This window comes from Callorhinus ursinus, unplaced genomic scaffold (genome assembly GCF_003265705.2).
Source record: "Callorhinus ursinus isolate GAN/ISIS: 27379988/994484 unplaced genomic scaffold, GSC_fseal_2.0 scaffold20, whole genome shotgun sequence".
NCBI lineage: Eukaryota > Metazoa > Chordata > Mammalia > Carnivora > Otariidae > Callorhinus > Callorhinus ursinus.
The window spans coordinates 2666692-2683945 of record NW_027397082.1 but is presented as its reverse complement, the minus strand read 5'-3'; the positions used below and the strand labels follow the sequence as shown (position 1 = coordinate 2683945).

At 50.7% G+C, this 17254-nt stretch overlaps 1 protein-coding gene across 6 annotated transcripts in view; it reads left to right on the top strand.

Moving 5' to 3' along the window:
* Positions 1 to 17254, top strand: part of GRK5 (G protein-coupled receptor kinase 5) — a 215621-nt gene that overhangs the window by 134211 nt on the left and 64156 nt on the right. For all 6 annotated transcript variants that reach the window (XM_073904119.1, XM_073904117.1, XM_073904118.1 and 3 more), the window contains one exon: positions 15199 to 15311. In XM_073904119.1, coding sequence (XP_073760220.1) covers positions 15199 to 15311 — 113 coding nt within the window. The remainder of the gene's footprint in view (positions 1 to 15198; positions 15312 to 17254) is intronic.

Here is a 17254-nt window from a genome sequence, read left to right as displayed (position 1 = left end):
GGTGGCTAGGAAATTAGTTCCCACCTCTGTCTCTCACCCCTCCGCTGCTTCTCATCCTGGAGGAGTTCTGGGTTAGCTCCAAAGGCAAGAGCCCAGAGCTGGACTGGCTTCTTGGGTGCTTGGGGTGCTAGGAATTTCTGGTGATCGCTTGATCCTCTGGCCTAGCACAGCGCAGGGCACCAAGTAGGTGCTCAGTAAATCAGTCTTAAAGGAAGGGTGGGAGAGGGGGCCCTGGCCTATCAGATCCAACCCAGCTAATGAGCTAAACAAACCAGGATGCAAAGATGAGGGCGCTGGAGACTTCTGTGACCAACAACCAGAAGCAGCCAGGTCCAGAAGGATTCCCTTCGAGGGTGGAGCTCTACAGCTGTTTTGGTCTGGACCAGAGGTTCAGGGTATCCTGTGGGCTTAATTCCAACCGTGGATGACATCAGTGAGCTGTGCTTCCATTGGAAATCTGATTCTGAGCCCCCTTTGGGAGGAACTGGATTCCGTCCTAATGGTGGGTCACTTGGGCTGTGCCACGTACATTCCTGACTTGGTTCCAACGATGCGTAGGTCCAGTTTGTCGGCTGCTGGCCCCCATGTGGACCCTGTCTGCAAAGAAGGGTCTCTGCCTTCCTCCTGCGATGCTCTGGTCACCTCCTGGCCCTGAGTCAGCTAGAGCAAACTACAGTCACAGCCTGGCCTGTCAGAGCCCAGGTCCCTGGTGAGACGTCCTCAGAGGCTTTCTGGTGCAGCACGCTGAATAGGAGCTGCGGAGAGTTCTCCCATCCCTTTTACTGCTTACATTTTCTGAACAAAGCTACTTTTCCATGCAGGTGCTCAGAAGGAAAAATAAGTAAGCATTGGAGGTTCCAGTGTGGAATTTTTCTATCATCCGAACATTGTTCTTGGCAAGGAATAATTTAAAACAAACAGCCGTCGTGGGTTACATTTTCAGACCAGTTAGAAATAGGGGTGTCCTCTGATCATCCCAATCCTTTTTTTTTTTTTTTTTCTGTTCCCAGCTATCTGTCTTGTGCTGAGTAGCTGAGGAGGATACCTATGAGGCTTAGCATCAGTTAAATGTTTGTCAGAATGTCTATTACGAGCCTGGAGCCAGAGGGAAGAGAAAAAGCATTAACAGAGGGCCATGCTCCAGGCTGAGCCGTAGCTTGCGTGGTCTAGACAGCTAAGAGATATGTGGGGCTCTTGAAAGAAAGAAAGAGAGAGAAAGAAAGAAAGAAAGAAAGAAAGAAAGAAAGAAAGAAAGAAAGAAAGAAAGAAAGAGAGAGAGAGAGAAAGAGAGAAAGGGAGAAAGAGAAAGAAAGAAAGAAAGAAAGAAAGAAGAAAGAAAAAGGAAGGAAAGAGAGAGAGAGAGAGAGAGAAAGAAGAAAGAAAGAAAGAAGAAAAAGAAAGAAAGAAAAGAAAAGAAAGAGAAAGAAAAGCAAAGCATGTGCATTTGGGTCCTGCATGCTTTGATTCTGTACTTGGATGGCTGAGAAAGCTTTAGTTTAAAATAAGTGGTTTTTGGCAAGAGGTGGTACTGCATGCTGGCAAACTGATTGTGCCCTTGTACTTAGCTAAAAATGAAAATGCATGAGGTCTTTTGCTTTTTTTCTTCTTGACAATTAAAAGCGTCTACTTGGCTCCATGCGGAGACGGCCCCTGAAGATTTATATGAGGCACCTGAGTGGCATCAATTACAGGCCTTCAGGCTGACAAGCAGCTACACTTCATGGCGCTCAAAGTGCCAGATCCCAAGAGGGAGTTTTGAGAGGCTTGATTGGGCCTCTCTCTGTGCCAGACCTGGGGGTGGGGGGGACCTCTTGGGTGAGGGTCTTTGAGTTTTACTAGAGGACTTTCATTCCCCGTCCACAGTATTCTAGGGCCTGCGAGCGACTGAGGCAGCTGAGCAAGTCCTGGGGTGATGAATAAGATGAGACCCTTTCCCCACCCGGGCCTCAAGTTTCCCCATCTGGGAGGGCAGGCTGTGGACTGCCTTTCCTTCAGGTTTTCTGCCTGGTCTTGGTCCATGCTCTGTGACATGTCCTTTCTCCAGCTGTGACATTATTGCATTGTGAAAGGGAGGTGGCGTGATGTCCGTGCTGGAAAAGGGCTCTATTTCCCGTGGGGCAGATCCATTCATTAACGTGACCCCAGCACAGGGAAGAATGTGGGAACACGTGTGTTAGAATATAGCCCGGACCAAGCAAATGGAGACGAATTAGGTAGTTAATGTGTTCTATTCATTCACTCGTCAAATGTTATCGTGTGCTGGCTCCATGCCAGGCTCTGTGCTAGGTGCTGGGCTATGTGGGGAACAAGGCTGCCGGGGCCCTGCCTGCTCCAAGTTGGGTCCAGCCCTGCTTGGACTTCTGTCCTGTTGGCTTAAGGACTTGCCTCCATGTAGGTCCGCGCCCGGGAATGTGCTATGAAATGCAGTCCCAACACCCTATTAAAAGCCAGGCATTTACTTCTAGACACCGAGGACTTTAAGACTTCTATCTTCAAGGAGCAAAGGATTTGTTTTGACAAAAGAAGTGTAAACAGGATCCTAGTGAATAACTTTCCTCATGGCTGTTCCTGCTTTAATCCGTCGTATATTTATTGGTGACCTCATGGTGTCCAGAATGTCCCAGGCTCTACAGAGGATGCAGAGGGGGTGGCAGTGGAGAGGGACTTCACAGCCCGGCCGAGGAGCCAAGGCCCCCCCGCCCCCCCGAGGACAGCGGCCAGAGGAATGAGGCAGCACGTAAGTTACGTGATCACAGGTGTGCTGCAGGCCTCGGAGCTGAAGGAGCTCGCAGCCAGGGAGGGGACAGCATACTTGGGTCAGGTGTTCTGGAGGAGGAGGAGGGGAGAGAGGGCATTCCCAATAATTCTCCTGTGCAGGCCCAGCCTGCAGAGTGTAACTCTCTGGCTGATTGCCAGCCACTGCATTGTCCTGGCTTTTCTAGTCCTTAGTGTGTGACTGGAGCTCCCAGGTACGGTGTGCACAGCAGCCCTGGGCCCACGGAAGTGGGATGGCCACTGGGTATGTCCACGTTACATGCCCACATTACATACCACGTTACAAGGGTGCTCCCTCCGCTGTGGGCCCCCAGAGGTTGCCAGATGGTGTCATTGGTGAGATGTCGTCCACCTCTCAGGCTCCCAGGTCCTTGCCTGCTGCTGCTATGGATCCCTAGGAGCTAAAAGTTCCAGAACAGTTGTCTAGGATCAGGAGGACCTGAGTTCAGATCCTCTGTCATTTGCTGCTCCATGGCCTGGTGCTAATCCTTCTCAGGGCCTCATTTTTTGGTCTTATCTGAAAACAGGCTGATCATAGCAGCCTTTTCCTAGGCCTCTTCTGAGGCCTGCATGTAAAGTGCCTAGGAAGGGGCCTGGTGTACAGCAAGCGCCCCATCCGTGTCAGCGCTTACTGTTTCTACGATTAGCACCCTCCATCAGGTGGCAAAATGAGAAAGCCACTCTCTGGCCCAAAGGTCATCTGTTTCTGAAAACTAGTTCTGCCAAATGCTATAAAAATCCATATCTAAAAATCCAGACACCCCTGAGCTATAACTCAGCTGAGCAAAGTCTGAATCGAGACTCCAGCTTTCTCTGTGTTCGTTTCTGCAGAAGCAACGTGCCTCTCCCGTCTCTTGTCTGGAACATGGGCATTGGGTGAACTCTGTGTGCCCACGAACATGCCTGTCTCCCCCACTCTAGCCCCTCTTGGCTCTGGGGCTGACTTAGGCAAAGATGGCTTGATGGGAAGTTGTTGACATTGTCTCATGTTTAATTACCAAAAAACCTGGATCAGGTTCCAGCGGCCCGAGGCCTCCCAGCTCCATTCCTCGAGGAAACAGAGTTTGGGTGTGTCAGGTGGCTGGTATTCTAGGAGTCATGAGGAAGCAGCTGGGGGAAACCACAGGTTTACCTGAAAGAAGAGTCCAGGAGCAGAGAATACCTGCCACCTAATGTTTGTCCTCTGATTCCCAAGAATGAGGACCAAGGAGCAGGTCTTACAGAAGGACAGGTCTGGCCTCAAAATAAGAATGGACTCTTAATGTGATGATAAGGAGCGCTGGACACTTTGCGGGTGAAGTGCTTCTTTGTCCCCAGGAGTGTGCAAACTAAGGTTGGCTGACTCCCTGATGGGGCTCATTGTAGCTGGGGTCTTCAGACCCTGAGACATCTGGACCTTCAGGAGATCATCCATTGCCTGGGCATTTATTTCTCAAGTGCCTTTGGCCAGCACAGCTGTGAGCCTCACTGGGCCCTGGCCCATGGCCCAGGAAGAAGCAGGGCCGCCTCTCTGCACAGAGGCTGCTGTTTGCCTTGGCCCCCGCTGGCCCTGCCACTTCCTGGCCCCGCCCTCCCACGGCTTTTGCTTCATTAGCTCATAGCTCCAGGTGAAGCCAGTCCCCAGGGCCCTGGATGGCCCAGCTGCCGAGGCTTCAGAGCCCCCACACCGCCCAGGCCATAGCAGCTCACAGTAAGGATGGGTCAGGCATTGCCATCCGAGGGTACACTGGAAGAGTGCTCAAGAGAGACTGAAGCACAGAGATAGGGAGTAACAATCCCAGGGCCTCACAGCAAACTGTAGCAGGCTGCTACGGGAGCCAGGGCTCCTGGGCCCCAGACAGCACCCTTCCTGGGCCTTCTGGAAGCACTGCCTTTAAGCTCATGCTTGCTCTGTTCCTGCTCTGGCCACTGTGCAGATGTGGGTGGGAAGGCAGCTTTGTGGGCTTAAGGACTCCAAGGCTGTGTACTCTACTTGGAGCTCTGATGTTGGAGAAAGGCCCCATGCCCTGCGGTGTCTCCATCCCCACCAGGCTCCTCACAGTCTCCCTGGGGGACTACCACATTGGGAGGTGGGACACTGAAGCTCCTGTCATTCATGAGGCTCATTTTGTAGAAGGGGAAACCAAGGTCCAGGGACAGTGATGGGTCTGAGGTCATGCAGGGGTCAGAGAAGGAGCTGGAGGCAATGTTCAGTCCCCTGGCCCCATTCCCATGGCCCTGGCTGAGCTTTCTGGAAAGCAGCGAGTCAGGCAGGGCACCACGTTCAGGCCCACCTCACTTCTGGGGGATCTGGACCCTCTGTGGCTTCCCCTCTGAGTGCAGCACACAGCCTGGCCAGCATCGCCTCGGGCCCAGGCACCCCGAGCCCTTTTGTTTCCCTTGGACTGAGGCCCCCACTAGGAACAATTCTATCATCTAGCTGCCACAGGGAGACCTTCATTTCTGGCAGATTAACCACTGGGGGTGTGTCGAGGGAGTGTGGGCCTGGGACTGCTACTCCCCCGTTTGGAAGCCAGTGGCCTCCACATGACATTGATTCATTCATCTGCCTGTTCCATCATTTGTTTGCTGCCACCTACCCCTGTTCTCCTGCTCCAGCCAGGCTCTGATCTGGGGGCTGGGGATGAATGGTGAGCTAGACCTTACAGCGAGCACAGAGCCAGAGTCACCCTGGGAGCTTTAACACCACTGACACCATCCCCAGAGATCTGATGCAGTTGGCCCGGGTGTGGCCTGGGTATTACGGTTTCTAAAACTGCCTGTATCTGCATGGAAATTTCTTTTCAAGGAGGAAAAAAAAGCTTGTAGAAATTCTAGAATGTGACCATAGAGGATAGCGTCCTCAGGACGGTTGTGAGCAGGGTGGAGCAAGGGAGGGCCCTGGGTCACCAAGAAGGGAGAGCATCCACCATTGACAGAGCTGTCCCAGTGGCTGGGGCCACTGCAGGCCTGGTCCCAGCTTTCCAGAAGGTTCCATCACTGGCCACTGGGGGTGAACACGGAGTGCTGAGCACCTGCTTGTGACTCAGGCCTCACACCTAAAAGGGGGTCATGTCTGGTGGCTACAGTTCCTTTGCTTCCGAGGGCCTCCTTGGTCTCAGTGGTTTTGCAGCTGTGTTTTTTTGTTTTTTTGTTTTTTTTTAATTTTATCTATTTATTTGACAGAGAGAGACACAGCGAGAGAGGGAACACAAGCAGGGGGAGTGGGAGAGGGAGAAGCAGGCTTCCCGCCGAGCAGGGAGCCCGATGTGGGGCTCGATCCCAGGACCCCGGGATCATGACCTGAGCCGAAGGCAGACGCTTAATGACTGAGCCACCCAGGCGCCCCGCAGCTGTGTTTTTAGAAGAGTTGCGTTCCCCTCGTTTATAAAAATATTGAAAATCTAGAGAAATAGAAAGAACCAGAGGCCACACACTGGCGTGTCCCCTTTTTGCCTGGCCTTTTCTAGAGCCCGCACTGCTGATGTAGCAGAAACTGCCGACCTCTTGGTTGTCATGCTCACCTGGTGCTGGCTGGCACGGAAGGAAGGCTTCTGATCACAGAATGGTGGGCTTTCAGTGTAGGAGAGGACTCAGAGTGCAGGGGTTCAGACCTCTCATCTGGAGATGGCGGGTGAAAGAGCCAGGCCTGGAACCCGAGTCCCGTCTCGGCCCCCGACTCATCCCAGCCAGTGCCTGCAGTGCCTCTGTCTACCTGGCTGTCCCTGGGTCCAACGCCGCCGCTGACTCCTCCGCTTACCCACCCGATTCTTAGTTTCAGTACCACTGCTCGGGAATATCTAAATTGTTTGCTTTTCTTGGCCTTGAGGGTAAGGGAGAGGTCACTGCCTTACTCTGGGGCCCCATTAAGGCCCAGGGGGCCCCACGGTGAAGGCATATGCTCTGTGCCCTGTCAAGCTCAGCCCCCAGCTCCTTCCCAGAGTCTCAGTAAAACCCGAGACCAGAACGAGGGGGACAAAAGGCACAGGAAGATGGGGCTTGGCTTGGGTGTGTTTGTGTAATGTGCCATATGTCACTTTCTTTTCACATGAAAACATCTCTCTTGAAGTAATAGGAACCCACTCAGCTGTTGCTAACCAAATACCAAATGTTTCCCTTCTCCTCTCTTGCTCCTTCCAAGAGGTGGGCTGTGAAGAATTGCCGTTATCCGTGATGCTATCTTGCCTTTCAAACGTCAGAGAGCTTTTTCCTTAGAGCACTCGATTGTTTTTTCCAGCTTTGGCAGGAATTTTTAGGAGAAAGCTGTTTTCAAATCACTTTTCTGTTTATTGTTTTAGACCTGGAGTTCGGCAAAGTGAAGGGCTCATGGCCCCTGCCTAATCCAGTCTCCTCACATCTGTTTTCCTAAATTGCCTTAGGACCTATCAGCCCCTCCCCACCCCTCGAAAAAAACAAAAAACAAAAACCAAAAACCCCCAAAAGACAAAAAGCAACAACCCACCCCTGGTACTTTGGAAAAACAATGTTAAATAAAATAAAAATGAAACAGCGCAAACTAATATAAACCTCCAGTTGGTAGAAAGATGGTTGCAGAAATCGCTTTTGGACCCCCCTCCCCACATACAATAAACATGTGGTTTCATTTCCAAGGGCTCCGGTGTTAGCCGTGTTAGCCTTTCCATTTCCTCAGGAAGCCGCCTTTCTTGCTCTTACTTCTGAAATGGAAACGTGCGTTTTCATTGGCCCCAGTTCAAGGAGTGCCTGGGGCAACAATGAAATCAGTCCCAAGCAGGTTCCAGTCAGCGACAGCCCACCCCCCAAGCCACGACTTCTTGCTCCCCATCCACAAGCAAGCAAGGGACTGGTGCCAACTCTCCCAGCCGGGGAGGGGGTGGCGGCCTCGCTCACTTGGGTTTGTGGCCTTCTGCGGGGAGCCACGCTGTCCTCGCCGCCTGCGTTCTGGCCTTCAGTTGGGAAAATCTGGTTGCCCTCCAAGCGTCCGCATACCACAGCTCTTAATTAAGAAAGTATGTTTCCATTTCGTGTCACTCGAAAAGAATGAAAACAGTGACAGCATTTCTTTCTCTTCACTATCGATAACATTCCTGTTTCTGAGTGCACCGGGGGTTAGGAGTCTTGAAGGAATTGACTGGGTTGTGAGAGTCTAACCTCGGCCATGTGCTGTGGGGACATGTGGCTTCTCTGTGAGAGGGAGGCTCCAAGTGAGGCAGAGGAGGCCGGCAGAGCCCTGGTCCCTGCGCTCTCCGAGGTGGGAGTCCATGGCTCAGCCACAGGAGGGGCAGCTTTGGCCTTCTTCGGTGATGTGCAGTCAAGCCCCCTTTCACCGGCCACCTCCCATTTTCTTTCTGAACCTTCAGAGAGGTGAAAGCCACCATTTCTTATGTCTTCTAGAGGAGCTATGATCTGGCCTAGAGGCTACAGCTTCTGTGGGGCCTGCTGAGTGCTGAGACCGTGGGAGTGGGAGATGTGAGGCGGCTGGGCCCCTGCTCGGGAGACTTGCCCAAGACTATAGGGCAGATTAGTCCACTCTGGCTGCCATAACAGAGCACCTCATACTGGGTATTTTAAACAATGGACACGTATCTCTCACTGTTGTGGACGCTGGGAGTCCAAAATCGAGGTGCTGGCAGATTTGCTGTCTGGTGAGAGCCTGCCTTCTGCTTCATAAAGGACCACCTTCGTGCTGTGTCCTCACGCGGCAGGAGGGGTGAGGGCACTCCCAGGAGTCTCTTTTATAAGGGCGCGAATCCCACGCAGCAGAGCTCTACCCTCATGACCTGATCACCCCCAAAGGTCCCGCCTCCAAATGCCATCACAGTGGGGGTTAGGTTTCTGGGTATGAATTTGGGGAGACACGAACATTTAGTCTCTAGCTGCTATCCTTTACAATAGCCCTGAGGTCGCGGTACCGTGAGTGGCTTCTTTCGAGAACAGCCTGAGAGATGAGGACAGGCTCTGAGCATGGCATCCAACAACACGCGAGGCGCTAGTGGTGAGGACAGGGCCCTTGTCTTGTAACTTGGTAAGCGTCATGCCTGACCTGTGTAGGGTAAAGCTGAAAGTGACCTGGCTTCAGGACATGCTTGTTGCATATCTGTAAGCATGTGTCCGCATGCTTGCATGTGTATCCCCAGGCAGTCATGTTCATGACCAAGTAAATTTATTTGCTGACACCCTCAGTTATCACTACATTCTGATTCTTGTCCCTTCCTGCCTCCCTTCCCATCCCCAAGCAACTGTCACTTTCTGTTTATATTTTTAAGCCATTTTCTTTTTTAAAAAGTACTGTAAGAACACTTAACATGAGATCGACCCTCTTAATAAAATTTTAGGTGCACAATACAGTATTGTTAGCTATAGGCCTGATGTGGCACCGGAGGGCTCTAGAATTTAATCATCCTGCAGGACTAAAACTTTATACCCGTTGAACAACCTCTCCCCACCTCCCTCTCCCCTAGCCTCTGGCAACCACCATTTTACCCTTGTTTCTAAGAGTTTGTGTACTTTAGATACCTTATAGAAGTGGAATCATGAAGTATTTGTCCTTCTGTGATGGGCTTATTTCGCTTAGCACCTCAAGGTCCTTCCATGTTGTCCCACCTGTGGCAGGATTTCCTTCCTCTTTAAGGCTGAATAATATGCCATTGTATGTATATGCTACATTTAAAAAACCCATCTATTGGTCAATGAACATTTAGATTGTTTCCACATCTTGGCTATTGTGAAGAGTGTCCCAGTGGGCATGGAGTGCAGATATCTCTGAAATCTTGGTTTCCGTTCTTCTGGATAAATATCTAGAAGTGGTAATGCTGGATCATATGGTCATTCTATTTGTAATTTTTTGAGGAACCTTTGAATAGTTTAAGCCATTCTTGAAGATCTACCCACTGGCTCCCTGTGGTGGTCACAGACCTAGTTCTGAATTCTTGCCCTAACACACCTTCCCCCATGTTTCGCCATGCCCTCCTGGCCCTCTTGGCTTCTCACATGGGGACTTAACCTCCTCACCGTAGCTTCTCCTTGCCCCCCACCCCCCCACCCCCCCGCAACTTCTGGCCCCATTTCTCTGGCTTTGACCTTCTCCTTCCGCTGACCTTCACCTTCTGCTTCCCCAGCACTCAGCCTCTGTTGGCATTGCAGTCATGGGCGTCACCCCTGACGTGGGCCCAACATCGCAAGAGCAATCTGTGCCCTCTGTGCTGAGACACCTTCCCGAACATTCCCAGCAGGCCTGCCTTATACAATTTTGTTTCATGGACATTGTTAGGTGACTGCTCTCACTAGCCCTGTCTGCGAACAGGCCTCCTTCCTGCCCTGACTACTAAGCAAACTGCTTAGGACAAAGACAAAGTCTGTGGTACCTTGTCTGCTCTAAGGGATGCTCATAACAAGGCCCAGAACACAGTGCCCATTAGAGGTTCAGCAAGCATCTGTCAATTTGCTAAAGGGACTATCTGCTGGGAAGAAATGGTTCTGTCTGAAGGCATGGCTGGAATTCAGTTCAGTGTTACAGGAAAGCGTGGCGATCCTGCCCTCCTATTTATGGGCATGCTCAGGAGGTGTCAAACCCTTGAAGACACCAATGACATAGGTGGTTTTCTTAAAGCCAGTTCAGTCCAGCTCATCACCAAAACAGGATTCCTACCACAGGGACTGTGCCCTCCCTACCCATACAGCAGTGGCTCCCCAACCAGGGACCTCCTCTGTTCATGTCTCAGGCTCCCTGCTCCCCACCCCATTGTCATCCACGTTTCTGTGGACTCTACTTGAATCACATGTGCTCTAAAATCACTGGTCCCTCATGGGACACTGATTCCATCCAGTCTCCTTGGACTTGGAGCCCAGCTGTTTCCCGGGCCCAGCCTGCTTTTGCAACATACTACCTCCCGCCACACTCCTGGGTGGACGGTGAACCCAGCCCCTCCCTGGGGCACTCTGCCTTTTGATCAAGGGCACAGCTCAGTGGCCTAGAGCTTACAAGGGGCTTCATAGACCCTTCCCCATTTCCAGTCACCTTCCTCTAGATATGCTTCAGTTTGCCATGTCCACTGGACCTCTGTTACCATGACCAAGGTGAAATGTCACCTCACAAAGGCCACACCCCCATTCTTGGTCCTAACTGACCACCAGCTCTTAACTCTAAGCCTGTTACTGGATCACTAACCTGCCAGTAAATATAAGATGTGCTTCCTTCCACTTATCCACATACCCTCCAGTTGTTGAATTCAAGAAGAGAGTCTTAAAGTTGAAGGAACCTTCTTGTATCAAAAATCAGGAGACCTTGGAAGACAGTTTGTTAAATGAAGGACCCACAAGAGTAAAATAATTACATGATTGGTGGATACTTTGGGATAGAGGAGCCTGATTCCCCCTCATAACTTATATAATGACAGCTTCTTTCTGGCTTGGAGGGAAGGGCCAGTGAAGCACGAAGCTCAAAGCAGGGTTTTCATGTTCTAGAAGAGCTGGTGTGTATGTGTGTGTGTGTGTGTGGACAGCACATGCATGGCTGTGCATAACATCCCAGGGTTCTCCCAGCCTGAAAGATAGATTCAGAGACAGAGAGAAAAAGCTCTGCCCTTCTTTCCTGGACGGCCCTCCCCACCACACCCAACAGATCGCACTTCAGAGGAGGGGTGTGGGCAGGGCCCGGCAAACTGGATTTAAATGACAGAAGTCTTCTGTAGAAACCAAGAAGAAAGGGTCCGCTCTGAAGATGTATTACAGACCTCCCCAAGCTTCCAACTTATGTCATCTTACTTTGTAGAAGCGACCCACACCTTGGGTTTGCGCTTGGCAATTTACATCTCCTCCCGTCACTCTGATCAATTTCCAAATTCATTGTCTGCCTTCTATGCCCTCGTTCTTCATTTCTAAAGGAACTGCAAACGTCGCACTCTGATTTTGTTGGTGTCGATGGCGATGCCTCCTCAGAAGATAGGCCCGTTTATCTTTATATAAGCCTGAGAAAAGAATCCAAATAGATGATTACTGATTCTTTTATCTCGTTCTGGGCTTCCAGTGAGTGGCTTTCTTGCCTGGGATCCTCTGTACAGCTGGGAGAGGCACGGAACTGAGGTGCTGACAGCTTGTGTTGGAATCACATGGTGTTTACTGTGCTGTGAGTTTATAACAGCCTTGTTTCCATACTGACAGCAAATGCCATATGGAGAGAAAAACTCCTGTCAGATGAACCCTTAAGGAATCACAATATGGTACATGAAATCTCTTAATTGCTTTTGGAAATAGGGAGGGGCACATTGCTCAAATCACATTAAACCCTGCAGTTCTCTCTGCCATAATTGAATAAAACTGGAGTTTGACACTAGGTAATTTACTTTCATTCTGTGTTTGTGCTGGGGAGGTTCAGCTGATTGGGAAAGGGTGAGGAGGTTTGTTTTCCTCACCTTGGCGTGGTGGGGGGAATCAGGTCTAGTGGGAGGCACTGAGAATGCAGGCTGTATCTACAGGGTATCACGCTAACAGGTGCGAGCTACAGACCTGTCACCCTCTCAGCTCCCTCCTTCCCAGATTCCCTGCTGTGGCTGATAATAACACTCATCTAACTTGACATTTTATTACTGTCACTTGGGATCTTGTCTGCTCACCCACACACTCCACCCTTTCCAACAGAATCCAAGCTTCCTGAGGGCTGGGACTGCATCCCATTCCCCACCCCCACCCCACCAATTCTGGCCCACACTGAGGCGGGTTAAATGTTTGTTGGAATGGCTATTTGTGAACCATCTGTGCGTGGAAAGGTAAGCGAGTTAAGGCAACAGTCCAAGGCTAGTTTCAGCCCCCAAACCAAGGGGATCAAGAAGGGAACTTGAAGGTGGCTATCCATGTTGATCAAAGTATCCATTCAGGAGAGAATGAGAAATGTCTGAGTGCCTTCTTATACACACTGTACTTAGAACTGGTGAATCCCCACAAAAAGTTGCTGCCCTTGGGCAGTTTACCCATGAGAGAAGTGGGCTGTAAAACTCTCCAGGCTGTACGCCTAGTTACTTGCTCTTCGAGCTGCAAACAGACAAAAACCCAACAAGAACTGACTTCAGCACTCTGTCAGGTAAATAAAGGGGCAGGCACCAGGCTGGCCTCGGTGAGGCTGGCTTCAGGGGCTCCTGTGATGTTGGCAGCGCAGGGTTTCTTTCTTCTGCATTCAACGCCATCTTCCCCTGCTTCACTCTCTGTGGGTTCTCACTGCCTAGTGGGAAAGACAGTTGTGGCAGCTCTTAGTTGACTGATCCTAACACCTTGGCATCCCAGGGAAAAACAAGCATCTCTCCCTTAACTTCTAGAAGACTCCTACCCACTCACGTCATGTGCCTTGAACCTATCATTATGGCCTGGGGACAGAGGGGGTTCTGATTGGCTGGGGCCAAGTCACGTGCCCGTTTCTGAACCTATCACTGTGGTAAAAATGGGGATCTCTGATCGGCTAGGGCTGAATCATGTGCCCATCCTTCACCCTATCATGTGGCTGGGAGATGAGGGCTCTGGTTGGCTAGAACTGGGTCACATGCCCATCGTGAGGCTGCGTTAGAGCCTAAGGCTGGTTTGTGTACAGTCTCAGGGAACGGAGGTTCCGTGAAGGAATGGAGACAGAACAGACCAAGAGACCCACAAACTCGGTGATATCAGATGGTATTTAGTAAGCATTATCTATATGTTAGGTTCTGTTCTGAGTCTTTTCTATGCATTGTCTTATTTAATCCTCCCGACAGCCCTAGAAGATAGGTATAATTAGTGTCCCCAGTTTACAGATGAGGAGACGGGGATGAAAGTGTTAAGTCAGATGCCTCGGGACACACTGGCAGAGCATGGTGAGGCTGGCGTTTGAACCCCAGGCAGTTTAGCTCCAGAGCCCATGCTCACAGCCACCGCTCTCCCTAGAAGTCACGGCTTTACTTTTTTTTTTTTTTTTAAAGATTTTATTTATTTATTTGACAGAGAGAGACACAGCGAGAGAGGGAACACAAGCAGGGGGAGTGGGAGAGGGAGAAGCAGGCTTCCCGCGGAGCAGGGAGCCCGATGCGGGGCTCGGTCCCAGGACCCCGGGATCATGACCTGAGCCGAAGGCAGACGCTTAACGACTGAGCCACCCAGGCGCCCCAGGGCTTTACTTTCTGTGGATAAACTCTTTCTTTGGTTGTGAAAGTGAGTGGACGTGATGGTTGTGTTCATATCTCCTTCTGTTCCTTATCTTCAGAGAAATCCCCTTTCCAGGGATGATTGTCCTTTCTTCCTCCTCTGGGTTCAGCGAGGATACAGTCATTCTTTCTGTTCAGCTTGCTCTCCTGAAGTCATTAGAACTCTCTTCCCGGTTTCCCCGTGAGGTCCCCTGACCGTTTCTAATGCAGTTGAACAAAGGCCCAATGATCAGTGCTTGAGAGGGTCAGAGGCATCGTGTCTCAGTCAGTCCACTGAGCCTCTTTCTGGCCAGAAAAACCCCCACCAGAGGGTTTTACATTTTTGTAGGGAAAGGCCCAAAGGGTCCCCCCCCCCCCCCCCCCCCAGTCTTACCTCCAACATGTGCCTTTATTGTCCAGAGGAAGACTGAGGCCCAGAGAGAGCAAGTGAGTTGCTTCAAGTCACATAGCAAGTCACTGGCTAGCACCTGGTACCCAGGCCTCCAGGCTTGGAGTCTTGCGCTGCATTTCCTCTTTGGAACTCTCCTGGCTGCTGTGTGGCTGGGGGCCGGTCACTTCTTGTTTCCATGCCTCTAGTTCCTCAGCTGGAAAATGCAGGGTTTTCATAATTTGAAGTGCTTTGAATTACAAGTAATTTTTAAATCTTTTCAAACTGCCCTAAACAAAGCTCATGAATAAACTTTTCAGATGTGGTTTGAGCTGCAGGCATGGTTTGATCCAGAGATTCATGACACCACGAGGACACCAACTTTACTTTCTGTCATTTGCTCAGCCCTGACCTCCTCTGTGTGTGAGCCCCGTCATCACAGCAGCCCCCCCTTGCAGCGTCAAGAGCACTGCATCAGACCTTGGCCTCGCACCCATGCACCCCAGCCCCCAGAGGAAGAAAGGGCAGTTCTGCTCAGTGTGCCCAGGCACAGTCTGTGGTCCACTCCGACTGGAACTGGCTTGGGTCAGATGCCTGCCACCCTTATCCAGTCACTAACTGGGCAGTGTGACATGGTGATCGGCCATCCAGGGGGGTAGAGGCACCGTCCCCAGAACTGCTGATATCTGGCATACAGGAGTCAGGGCATCGGAAAGGGGGAGTGGGCTAAGAACTAGAGCTTGGGGCATAACTGGCGCCTTCCTCTAAACCGCCCTTGTCCCCTCTGAGTCTGCACAGTTTGGCGATAAATAAGGGGTCCTGAGAGTTTGCCAGTCATCTTGCTCCATCCCTCTGGGGCTCTGGGTACAGGGGTGGGTTGATTGGACGGCCCTCCCTAGCTCTCTCCTGCATCTCACCACATTCTTTTCTTGTTTCCAGACAGAGATTACTGCAGTTTATGTGACAAGCAGCCAATTGGGAGACTGCTTTTCCGGCAGTTCTGCGAAACCAGACCTGGGCTAGAGTGTTACATTCAGTTCCTGGACTCAGTGGTAAGTCTCTGCTCCTGGGGAGGCCCTTTGGTCCTCTGTGATCAATGATTGTTTTTGCCCAGAGGAAAAGATAAACCATATCGTTTAGAAGGGTGAAGAATGAAATTGTTGCTCAAGAAATTTCCAGACTTGTCCGCAAGTCTGCCTCAGCCGGGTGATCGTGGATGGGCCACCTCCCTCTCTGGGCCTCAGTTACTGCTGCTTTAAAGGGAAGCCCTGTCAGTTGTCTGATTCTGGGAGCCTGGGTTACTATGCAAGGCAGCGCCTGGGGAAGTTGGATAACATCCCAAGGTAACACTTAGATTCCATGACCCCTCCTAGCTGAAAACCCATTTTCTAAAATTCCAGAGCTTGTGTTTGTGTTCTTATTTACTGTCTACTTTTCCACTAGAATGCAAGTTCCCTGAGGCCAGGACCCTGGGCTTCCCATTCACCCCTGCCTAGAACAGAGCATGGCACATACAGGCTTTAAGTAAACATCTGTGTAATGAACCTGTGTTGGCCGTTTTAAGCCAATCTGACAGTTGCTGGCTCCAGCAGCTGCTGACACGTGTGGCCGTGTTTGACACCATATGGAGACTTCCTTCAGATTTACCAGTCATTGACTGGTTTAACAAATGGTGCTTGATCTGCATGGGCTTTTAGGACACGACATAGGAATATGCAGGAATTCCTCAGCACTCGTGCAGGAAGACAGGGCACCTCAGCCTGGCAGACTGCCTTTTGGGTGTCTATCCAAGGAAGGTGGACAGTGGGTGGGAGGGCAAGGAATGGAGACCAGTCATGAAAAGAATGGGGTATTTCCAGGCACCCCTTCCCAGGGCAGGGGACCAAAAGGTGGCTATTTCTTAGAGGCCCCAGTGCCACCCTTGGCTGTAGCCATCCCGACCTCTGTCTCGGTTTGGGGGACAGTCCTGTGGGGCCCAGATTTCTGTGTCTGCTTCAGGGTCTTGGTGTGGATCTCTAGATTTACAAACCAAACTGCCCAGTGAGTGTCTCCGCCAGAAGTCACGTTACCCCAGATCCCCAAACCTACCAGGCCTGACATGTTCCCTTAATCCAGTGACCAGCAGCCATAGTCACCCGAGCCTGAAATCTTTGCAATGTCCCCAACCCCTCCCTCTTCCTCATCTCTTTCCCCATCTAATCCAGGACCATATGCTTGATTCCTTGACCCCTCGCAGACCTGTTCCCCTCCATAGCCTCTGTCTTGGTTTTAGTGGAGGCTCTCAGCATGTCTCACATAGTGACTACAATAGTTCTCAACCTTGGCTGAGTAACAGAAACACCTGGGGAGCCTTAAAAAAAATACCAATGCCTGAGCCGAAGCCCAGTCTCATTAATTTGAATCTCAGAGGGGGTGGGGGGGCTAGTAGTTTCGTAACTTCACATAATTTCAAACTGTAAAAAGTAAAGTTGAAGAGCAGTATATGCACCCTTCACCCCACTTGAACCATTACGAGCTGATGGCCAGTCTTGTTTCCCCACGTCTTCCCTGCCTGTAGCATTTTGTAGCACATCTCACACATGTGATTTCATCTGTGAGCACTTCAGTTCAGTATCCCTGAACAATAAGGGCTCTTGCACACACACACACAAATCACCACAATACCCTTAGTGCAGCTAAGGTAAAAAAGTAATTATTATCGTCAAATATTAGTGTTTAAATGTCCAACTTTCTCATACTTTCTGTAAATGCATGTTTTAACAGGTTATAACCATTGCTCCTTGTTCATCCAGAAGTGTCCCGGAGTCTGAAATCTGCTCTGTCACTCCATATGTCATGCAATAGGTTTCTCTGAATTGCTTGTAAATTGCTCATTGAATCGAGAAACTTGACCAGATTCAGTTTTAGTTTTTTTGTTTTTTTGTTTTGGCAGGGGCAGGGTGACTTCATATGTGGTTTTTTGTTCTTCCATCAGGGGACATTACTCTCCGCTTGT